General features: G+C 43.6%; 2 protein-coding genes across 6 annotated transcripts; one reads left to right on the forward strand and one right to left on the reverse strand.

The window, feature by feature from the left end:
- The first annotated feature begins 182 nt into the window (after positions 1–182).
- LOC125760634 (endoplasmic reticulum metallopeptidase 1-like) lies at positions 183–3259 on the forward strand. The gene is made up of 2 exons (XM_049420936.1): positions 183–1856; positions 1946–3259. The coding sequence occupies exons 1-2, from the start codon at positions 402–404 to the stop codon at positions 3179–3181; spliced, it is 2691 nt and encodes an 896-aa protein (XP_049276893.1). The 5' UTR covers positions 183–401; the 3' UTR covers positions 3182–3259.
- Positions 3260–3723: 464 nt separating this feature from the next.
- LOC125760632 (catenin alpha) lies at positions 3724–11085 on the reverse strand. 5 transcript variants are annotated; one of them, XM_049420928.1, is made up of 10 exons: positions 11000–11085; positions 10458–10778; positions 9349–10247; positions 8417–9253; positions 7631–7703; positions 7371–7438; positions 7099–7280; positions 6785–7031; positions 6559–6675; positions 3724–5543 (listed from the first exon to the last, which is right to left on the reverse strand). In XM_049420928.1, the coding sequence occupies exons 2-10, from the start codon at positions 10609–10611 to the stop codon at positions 5379–5381; spliced, it is 2742 nt and encodes a 913-aa protein (XP_049276885.1). In that variant the 5' UTR covers positions 10612–10778; positions 11000–11085; the 3' UTR covers positions 3724–5378. The 5 variants fall into 5 exon arrangements, with proteins under 5 accessions (XP_049276885.1, XP_049276884.1, XP_049276886.1 ...); XM_049420927.1 differs by having other exon boundaries at positions 10923–11071; XM_049420929.1 differs by having other exon boundaries at positions 6791–7031; positions 10458–11071.
- Between the last annotated feature and the right edge of the window lie 92 nt (positions 11086–11177).

Here is an 11177-nt window from a genome sequence, read left to right on the forward strand (position 1 = left end):
ATTAGTACCCATGTTGATGTGATCTGCTGCGCCTGACTTGAGCAGTTGATGCGAAAAAACGTAGCTTAAACTAAAACAGACAAAAACTTATCAACATGAAAAATATTTCCTGAGTTATTGAGGTATTTTAAAAAAAATTCATACCCCTGTTTGATTACATTCTATTACTCGGGATATCACACTGATTGCTGTTTCACGCACACATTCAAACAGCTGCCGCTGTTATCTGTCATAAATCGTACCCGGAATAAACAAACCGGCTGCAAGCAAATCGTTTCTAAATACACAAGTGAAAATAGTCTCGTCGTGTAATTTGCTACGCGCTGCTGATTGTCTGCATTCCGGATAATGATAGTTCGACCGGAACTAGGCTAAAAACGACTATTGAAACAAACTTTTCAATGAAGCAGTTGCTACCATCTTCATCGCCGTCAGTACGGAAAATGAAATCGAAAGAAGCCAACTACGATCCCAACATTCACCGTTTACCGTGGTACGGCGGTTTGCTGCTGGTTGCATTAGTGGCGTTCTGTGGTACGGGTAGTTATCTGTCCTTCTTCTACCTGCCACCGGCACTTACCAAAGCTGATCTTGACCACCACCCGTTCGCGTTCAATGGTGCTCGTGCATGGGATAGCCTAACGCGGCTAGATGCACTCGGTCCAAAGACTACCGGCTCGCGAGCCAACGAAGAACAGGCAGTTCAGGTGCTGGAACATGAGTTTACTCTCATCAACGCTTCACGCCATCCAGCCCAGGAAGTGCTGTACGAGAAACAGATAGTATCGGGCCAGTATGGAATCAATTTCTTCGGCAGTCCAATGACTAGCGTGTATCGTCGGGTGCAGAACTTGATCGTGAAGCTCGCAGGCGTCGAGGATCAGCATGCGTTAATGCTGAACTGTCATTTCGATTCCGTGGCCAGCAGCCCGGGAGCGAGCGATGATTGCGGTAGCTGTGCGGTCATGCTGGAAATTCTGCGCGTATTGTCACGTGCCGCACAACGAAACCGTCATCCGATCGTGTTTCTGTTCAACGGTGCCGAAGAAACACCACTGCAGGCTTCACATGGTTTCATCACCGGGCATCGGTGGGCGCAGAAAGTGCGTGCCTTTCTTAACCTCGAATCGGCCGGATCCGGTGGCAAAGAGCTGCTGTTCCAGAGCGGTCCCCAGCATCCGTGGCTAATCGAGGCGTACTCGCGTGCCGTCCGGCATCCATTCGGTCAAGCGATCGGTGAAGAAATCTTTCAGTCTGGACTCATACCATCCGATACGGATTTTCGCATCTTCCGTGATTTTGGCCACGTACCGGGTCTGGACTTTGCGCACATTTTTAACGGATACCGGTACCACACACGGTTCGATTCGGTGCAGTACCTTTCGCCAGCGGTTTTACAGCGTACCGGTGATAATATGCTTTCCTTGGTGCGTCTTCTTGCCAATGGCGACCAGTTGGTTCGCAGTGGTGAGCAGTCCGAAGGAAGCATGGTATTTTTTGATTTCTTGGGTCTCTTTTTCGTCTCATACTCGGCGCTCGAGGGTACGGTATTGAATATAGTGATATCGATTACTGGATTGCTGGTTGGCTGCTGGAGCGTGCTTTCCATCGTCGGTTGGCATCACTGGCGCTCAATGGCACTGGAAGTATTGCATGGATTTGTGGCTACGTTGGTCGCTGCGGGTGCGGCAATCGGATTTAATCTTGCTACTGCGTTCGCGCTGGATTACGCTGTAGATCGCTCGATGTCGTGGTATTCATCGTGCTGGCTTGTGATCGGTCTGTATTGCGTCCCGTCCATGGTACTGCTGTTTGTTGCTCACCGGGAATTCCACCGGCTGTTTAGCAAAGCGAAGGTAACATTGCAAACCAAAGGAAATAACTTTTATTAAGTTGAGTAATATTTGATCGATCCTTTTTTCTTCCCGCACTGTTTCTTTCGCAGACTGTCCTTCAGCTAACATTGACCGTACAAGCTCGTATTACCGGTGTGTACCTCTTTTGGTCGCTAATTACAATTGGTGCCACTGCCTTTGGACTCCGGTCAGCTTACGTTATCGCTATCTTACTCACACTGGCTCTGTTCAGCACTGTGCTAATCACCGTACTGAAACTACAATCGTTCCCGTCCGGATATTGGCTCATCATTTACCTCATCACGCACAGTGTCGCTCTTCTCTGGACAACACAGTTTTATCACATTTTCACCAACATCTTCATTCCCATTACGGGTCGTTCGGGTGCGAATGATAATCCGGAATTCATCATCGGTACTGTTGCAGCGGCTTGCACGATTTTTTCAACCAGCTTCCTTGTTCCACTCGTCAACTTGCTGCGTAAACCGTACCGTACAATCTGCACACTACTGGCTCTATATTTGATCGCGCTGACATTGGCCATTGTTTCCCCGATCGGGTTCCCTTACAGTGGCCCTGGTGATACACCTGCCGATGCTCCCAAAGTGCAGCGCATTCTCGTGCAGCATACGGTTCGTCAATTTTTCCAACCCAACGATACGCAAACGGTACGTTCAGCAGACGCAGGTTATCTGTTTCGTCTTTGGGATCGTCACAACGAGCGTACGGTGCGGGATATGCTCGAAGCGCAGTTTGGCAAAGCTGTTGGTACGAATGCCCTGTATCCAACCAACCTACCCGAATGCAAAGCGGAAGTTTTCTGTGGATTACCCGGTTCTGCAGTAAGGTTTACTTCACTTTGGTCACCTCAGCTAAACCGGCCACACACACCGGAGATGGTGCTGCTATCCTTGAATGGTTGGGAAACTGTGCGCCGTACTGTAACCGGTTCCTCGGTAAAGCTGACGTTTAGCCTCAACGGAAGCTTTCAATCATCTTTACTTATACGTCCAAGGCGTAACGTAACGCTGATGGACTGGAATCTCACACCGGATGTTCCCGCACAGCTAGCAACCGGAGGACATAAAGCATACTTCGTACTCATCACTCATGGGCTTGCCGGTGACCCGGTAACGTTGACACTGGAGCTTGAAGTAGATAGAAACCCGGATTCGGTTGAGCCTTTTGTGGATATTAGTGTAACGTCCAATTTCTGGGAGTACCACCAACACTTCACTGACGAATTCAACCGTTTTGTGTCGTCATTTCCTAGCTGGGCACACGTAGTACCATCCGTAACAGTGGTCAACGTTTACAGTTTTTAAAATTTGTTTCTCATGTTTACACAACTACGTTATTTTAATCGAACTGAAATAAAGGAAGATGGGATAATTTTTAAATAATTTATGAAATGTGTTAAATGTAGCTTGCTGCTGGTCAAATAATATAGCGAATATCGCATTCCTTTCAAATCTTGACTGGTCCTGCATAAACAGGCCAAACAAATGCAGTTATTGGTGATTCCAGTCACAGTACCACCTAAGCGGAGAATCGAAATTCTGCATGTTCCAAATCATCGAAAACTGGTTGCATTTTCTCACAAGTTCAGGATTAAGGAATACCTGAGAACAATTCAAATCAATATGTTAACCAATAATGGAGTTACAGGCTGAATTTTTCTTCTAAATGTTTATCTTCCCTATTATGTATATGGGAAATAAATAAATACGGTAAACAGTACGATTTCGTTCTGTTTACACATTCGTATAAAAGAACTGCAAAAAATGAAACCAACATTCGATACTATTCCTGTTGTATACGCAGTAAAGTGATATTCTTTTAGAAGTATAGCATAATTACCATCCAATTTGTTTCGTCTAACATTTTATTTTTTAGACACACACACACTCACATCTGTCTCCGGATGCTGCCTTTACCCGACCGGGTTAGTTAACACACCTTTCATCCGCTAACCGTTTTATTCTATATCATATTTTTTTAGAGTCCATGCTTCCCTACTCATTTCAACATAAAAGCTATTTCAAACAGTCACCCTGTCGGATATAGTTTCAAACATTCTTTCCACTACATCCGACCACTGCCACGTTTAAGTGTGTGTGTGTGTGAATGTGTCCATGTAATTTATCGTGTTTTTTTTTCTAATCTCCCGGTCGCCCTATTAGTTTATGCTACCCTTATGGAGGGTATATTCTGTATATATTATAGCATTAAGGTGTACGTGTATATATGGAAACTCTAGAACGCTGCTGGCTAAATGCGGCGGCTACATACAGTGTGTGGAACGTTGGAGTTTACCTCGAGGTGTAATTGATGGTGGTAGCTGATAGAGAGTATAATGTTGTGTGCTTCACATTCCGGAAGCTTCCGTAGGGAATGTTATCCCCCCAAAAACTGTATCGCGCCCATTATTGTAACTGTTTTTTTTGTCTGTCATTAAAATGTTAACCCATGAACGTCACGGTCAAATACTATGGATCGCAAATGCAACGGCGATAATTCGATGAGCGCTTCACAATATACAACGTTAAATTCCTCTAGGCGGTTTGTCTGTAAGTGCTACTATTTGAGCTTTGCTGCTGCTGTTGCTTCTTCAACACTTTTGTCCGCTTTCTCTGCCAACCCTGCCAAGAGACGCGGCTGAGAGAGAGACTTGTCACTTTCGATGATTAGATTATTTGCTTTAACCGCGAAATACACATTAACTCCTAGTCATTTTTGGCCATACATTTTGCGCTACGCAACTTTCAACTTTTCGATTACTTTTCCCTGTGTGCAGATTCTATCATTTTCGTTTGCGGCGTTTTGGGACAAACCAGATGGAAACGAAACGGAAAATACTGATATCATTATGTTCTTATTCTAATAAAATAAAAGCGAGTGGCTTCTCACATCTTCTTGACTAACTGCGTGTGTCTTTTATGGTTTCATTTGAATGACATTGGATGTTTTACTGCACGTGGATTATGATACAATTGTTAATTTTGCATAGTAGTTACTTGCCGTATAAGAAAAGGGAAATAAAAAATCAGGAATAATAAATAACATGCAATAATATGCAAATATGTCTCATAACCATACTAGAAATAGTCGAAATATGTTGAGCTTGTATTGCAAAAAAAAATAAAACGATAAAATATGTGGCAACCACCTTACACTTTCGTTGAAGAATTTTTGATTACCGATATAGGAACGCGCCTAGTTCCTTCTGGTCGAATGCTTCAGTCCTTGTTGTTGATAATTTTCGTTAAAATAAAACAACGTGCGTTGTTTCGTGTCTGGTACATAGTGTATAGTGTATGCACTAACATGGTTATTGCTAACTTCTAATACATCTTGTTTCCTACATACTCTTTGCACACATGCCAAGTACACGGACATGAGTTTCAGTTATCTGAGTAATAAAGAAACGAAAAATAACTGCATAACTGTCCACTTGTCTTTTGTTATTTGTTATTTCGTTCGCTAGAAGAAAGTGTTCGTAAAAACCACATGCCTCACATCTTAAACAGCATCCGTAGGACTTTGGAATTCCGAAAGCGCGTGTACAGGGTTTTGTGTTTTCTTTTGTGATGCACGCCGTACCTTGGCCCGCACCTCTTCCGGTTTTTCGGGCCGAACCAATGGCTTCTTTTCTGGCGCCTTCATCTTCCACACGACAATTGGTGACTGGAGAAACAGAGCAGAATAAAATCAGATGTTACAAAGCATTGAAACCGTGCCACTAGGGAAACTACATCGCCCAACACTATTGGCATGTAGACGTTAGCCAAAAAGGGTGAGAAAAACAAAATGCTAGAAAAAATTCAATTGCATTCAAATTGTGTTAGCGAGCGAGAAAAATATAAGATGAACTAGCGATAGCGAACGTAGAATATAATCAATGAATAAATAGTTTCCGATTTTTTCTGTTCCAGAAGTGATATTGATAAAGCTAATGAGTTGTTTATTGTTTTCACTGGTACATGTGTATGAAGATTATGCATGAAATATAATAAGCGATATTTATATAGCAAATTATATTGATTAAAATTCTTAAATAAGAAATGATTTAATGATATCTGTTCCTACAATACATTAGGAACACAGACACTTAATATACAGGGGAAGAATTTACACAAAACAAAGATAGAATGATGAATAATGTTACAAACGATAAAAACACTATTACAAACGTTCAACTATAACATTCATAAACTTATTTGATCTCAATGGCATGTCTATTTAGCCAGAAATAACACAGTATTACAGAAAATAAAACATTTTACGAATGCATAAATAGAACTGGACATGTTTTAAGGAACTTACGTAATTCTAATTTTTGGCCAAATTTCATAAACAGTAAGAAATCCAAGGATTGAATACACAATGCACAATGGTGGGAAATTCGTTTGTTATTTGAAGGATATTAATTTGAACGTAATACGCATGTCAAATGCCAAGTTGCGTGAATATAGCACGATGGAGAGCAAAATGTTTTTTTTTATCATTCGGAACAGTTGAGAGGAAGAGAAATTACGAAGAGAGAAATATGAGTTAATCTTATGGCACATACACATTGGACTTCGCAACCACCGAGAAAATGTCATGTAAATCTAATGCTATGGAGTTGAGTTTAACCGGCATTGGTGATTCGCTTACGCTTTTCCAAGCCTTCGCAAAACAAATACTTATGCACACTTACCGAAACGGTTCCCTGGCGGGTGTACTTGGTGGAAGCAACATACGAATATTTAACCGTATAAACGACGGCATTCATAAGATTCTTTGCCGCCTGAATAAGTGACGTCGCACTGTCCAGCTGTAAAGAAAACCCGGAACGTACAGAAACCGGACAAATAAAGAAGAAAGAGAGAGGTCAAGGGTAGATTAGATCGTTCAACTAAAGAAAAATCGGAACATAATTTCACCATTACCCCTGACACGATCAGTTCACCGCTAATGTTCTGCACATCAGCTTTCACCTTCGAAGTGATCTGAATCTGATGACAGTACAGGGCAATACGCTGCAGGTAAGCCAGCAAATCCTTCTTGGTTGAGCTTTCCGGGCACTGGTCCGCGATTTCGCGCGTCAGCTTGTCCAGCTTGGTGCCGGCTTCGGAAATTTTCTTAGCCGCATTAATAACATCCATCGTCGTTTTTAATGGGCCACGTCCACTTTAAAAGGAAAATAGATATAAATTAATATATTTGGCATAAATTGCCCATGATGATCGATACATACCGCGTGAAGTCCGTCATCTCCATCATGATCATACACATGTGCTTGGCAAGATAGATGATATCGTTGCCAGTGTCGTCCCACTTGGCTACCTCGGAATCGAACGTCAGCTTTTCGCGACGGAACAGTTCAACCTGTTGCATAATCTTCTGCTTGTCTTCCTCATTCATCTTACGCATCGCTTCCTGTATAGGGAAAGAAGATTATTGTTTTTTTTTAATATCATTATAATGAAATGTAAAGCGTACGCAAATGAGAAGGAAAATGACACTTACTCTAGCGGTTGTGATTCCACTAATTTCAGGATACTCATCAATAGTTTGATCTCCGGTATGTGCGCTCGCTGCCGAAAGGGATGCAATAAATTAGTGTTTTTTTTCTCTAGTGCTTTGAAATTGCTACAATTCTAGATAGCAAAATTCTAATCAATCACATGCAACATGCTTAAATGAATGGTCTAAAGCTTTCTTAATCAATCGTAAAACAAATACAAATTTACACGAAAAGAAATAAAACAGATGAAACATATTCTTACATCTACTACGTGTTTCGACAGTCATATCCTCGACAGGTTCGAATTCCGTATCCGTGTCCAACTCATCGGAACTCTGGTTTTACATGCAATTCCAACCATTGACAAAACAAGAGACACAAGGACAGACACACACAGATACAAATGCAGGAACACACACAGGAGTGGAATTAATGGAAGTACAAGCAACAATGGATCCAATTCCACACGTTTTGTTGTACGATACACAGGCCGTGCAATGAATGACATAGAACGAAACGAAACAATATTAAAAATGAAATGATTATACATGGATACTGGAACAGTAAAAAATAACAATCCGGTACATGGACGGGGATATTAAAATATCTACAATCACAAATGAGCAATCCTAAAGTACACAATTATCAAAGCACTCAGGCACAGGAACTACACAAAATTTTCCGATAAGAATGCAAAAGTTGATCATCTGTTTTCGCTTACATTTGCTCCTAGTTTCAAGCGTGTACTGTTCATCTTCAATATCTTCTGGATCCAAATCTTCTTCATCCTTTTTTTGGGGCAGAGTACAGATAGGTAAAAGAGCTTACATTAAATCATGTGGCAATAATTATGTGTAAATCATGAAACTCCTTTAGAAATGTAAGCAATTCGTTTGAATAAACTAATGAATGATAATGGAAGATAATTATGCTCATCTTTTAGGTTTTTTTTTGTGAAAATCACCTTAACAAACAAGTTCGTAATGGGGAACTGGGCTAGAATTTGGAAAGTATGACCGAAATTGTTACTTAATATAATCGAGCTTACCCTGTTCATCAGCACGGCTCGACGAATTTCACGAACACCATCGTATACAAGACGTGATGCATCGATGAAATCGTTCTCGTCCACATCCTTCGGTGAATTGGAGGATAACGCATCGACGGCCACATCGACACGCTGCGCAAATTTGGACATTACCTGTTCGCGCAATACCTTTACCGCTTCCAGAACGCGCTTAGTGTAGATGCACGGTTCGTAGTTGTCCATCTCGGCCTCCACCACATTGCAAACGCGTGCCGAACGTCCCTGAATTGCGCCAGCTGTATTACGCAGATCAAGTGCATCGCCTTCTTGCAGCGCGAGCACACACTTGTTCACATCCTCCAGGATATGGTTTTCGGACACGGCAAGGAAATCGTCGATGGTGGTAATATCATCGACGGCTTCGGTTAAGATACGAACTTGATTTTCCCACGCCTGACGATACGCTTCCATGTTCTCTTGCGCTACCTTGGAGTTGGGTCGAGCAGCTAGAATGAGCGCCGCATTGATCACCTGCGGGCAGAGTGTTTCGATTTGGTCTGCCGCGTATCGAACCATCTTAACACCATCCTCGTTATTCGACATGCTGCATACGAGATTTGCCACTTCGACCAACTTTTCTGCGTGCTTGGTGAAGATGTCGGCTCGCTCACGGACCACCTTCTCGTTACCACCGCGTGCTGCTTCGATCAAGTCCAACAGGGGCATATTTGTTTCCAGGAACGAATCCGAAACATGATCGACGACTGCCTTGCGCAACTGCCTGCGTAGATCCTTCGTTTTCCGATACATGTGACCGATCGCGCGTTCTAGCTCCGGTGTGCGATCTTTCGTTCCCATCTGATGAGGAGCAAGGAAAGAACACAAAACATTAGTTTTACATGCATTTCTACAATTGGTATGTACAACTGTGAGTCTGCAAACGCCATACTTACGTTGGACATGTACTCAGACAGCAGATCCTGCAGCGCTTGTCGCACAGCGTTACATTCTCCAACAATTCGTTCACGCCGCTCGTCGCGCGTGCAATCTGCGTCTGCCATTAGGGCTGCTGCACTGATAATGCTCTCGAGGCGCTCCTCGAGTGATGGTCTGGAGCGAACTTCGTTGTATGCTCGCGGATCCATAATAATGCCCTCGTCGAAATCGTCCAAAGCTGCCGCCAACTCGCCGGCACCGACGTATACGTCCTGCGGTTGAGATGATTTGCCCTGCGCCACATCGCTTATCGTGTTGACTGCTTCGCACACCTGCTTCAGAATATGATCCCGGTTCACCTTGGCCAGATCGAGCTCCGGATGACGTACGTACACTTTCGATGCCGTCAACAGCATAGTGGAGTGTTTCTTGAGCACCGCACGAGCTGCAGCCAGATCGTCGCGTAACTGCGGATCTTTCAGCTCCTGTTGACGTTTGGCTGCCTGTTTGATCAGCTCGTTCGCGTTACGGCCAAACTGACGCATGTTGTTCATAAGCTCATCCTGGGACGAGGCGTTTCGCAGCTTGTCAAGGTCGTCCTCGACAACGTGCAGCGACTTTAGCAGCAGATGCACGTCGACCATGTCGGCAAGGATGAGCAGTCGCGTTACAGCAGAAAGCAAATTTCTGGCCGCACGAACCATGTTTCCGCGCTTTAGTGAACTGCACGGATCCTCGGAAAATTCACGGGCCGCAATGCTCATCGCGGAACCCGTTTTGCGAACTTCCTCTACCGCCGACAGCATCTCCTGCGTGATGTCCGGATTTTCATAGGCAATCTGTTCACCGCGCTCGATGAAAATGTCGGTGGCTTTTTCGACGGCGGCAACTAACGCACTTGCGCGTTTCGATTTGCCTGAAGCATCGTGTTCCAGTAGGTGGTCGGGGGAGAACAATAACGAGACAAGAATAATATTAGCGAGAGGGACAAAACCAATGGCAACAACAGAAATGGAGTCAATCAATAGCCTTCCCGGAGGGGGAATTCTGCATGAATGATTCGACACGGAACAGAACAAAGCTGCCCATAGCGGGAATAAACTTAGGGTGACCCACAATAGCTTACCTTTCTTCTTTTTGCTCGGCCCTTTCGTACTCACTAACGTGGTCACTTGCAGTACAAGCGGTTCCAGCGTTTTTTCCACCGACATCGTGCGTATTTCAAGATTCTTTGGATCCCATTTCAGGGCCACTTGGCCAAAATTTGATAGCGTTTCCATCGCGCCCGGAACTGCGACCAATCAAGCGAGAAAGTTGCGCTCGCAGTTACAATTTCACTTCACGAGATCGTACACACACTCCACACTAGCAGCTCTGGCAGCCTTTGTTGCGAGTCAGCTTTACTGGATCAAAGTAGCAACGCTTTTGTTTGCCTGTACACCGTGTTCTACAAAATGCAGCAAAATTCACATCAGATTAGTCACCCTCCAGAGGCACTATGTATGCTCGCTTTATGTTTTTTTCACACACATACACGCACGCGCGCTCTATGAATTTCCATACAATTTAGTTTATAGTTTTACCAACGTACTACACTTCTCGAAGCTGAACACGAAGTGCGATCGAATCTTAAACCTTCTATCTATGAATTAATCACTTTAAGGTAACCTTTTTCGCAGGTTTACGCTCTAGAAAATTGTATTTTTTAACACAACCTACAGGGTGTGACGCGTAGCAAAGGTTTCGGAAATTTGTTGAAGCATCGTCGTAGCGTGTGAATGAAACCACGAAAGCCGACCAACGTGTAGTAGCGAAAGAGATGGAATGAAAATACCACCACTTGCTA

This window comes from Anopheles funestus, chromosome 2RL, assembly GCF_943734845.2.
Source record: "Anopheles funestus chromosome 2RL, idAnoFuneDA-416_04, whole genome shotgun sequence".
In the NCBI taxonomy this organism is placed as follows: Eukaryota; Metazoa; Arthropoda; class Insecta; order Diptera; family Culicidae; genus Anopheles; species Anopheles funestus.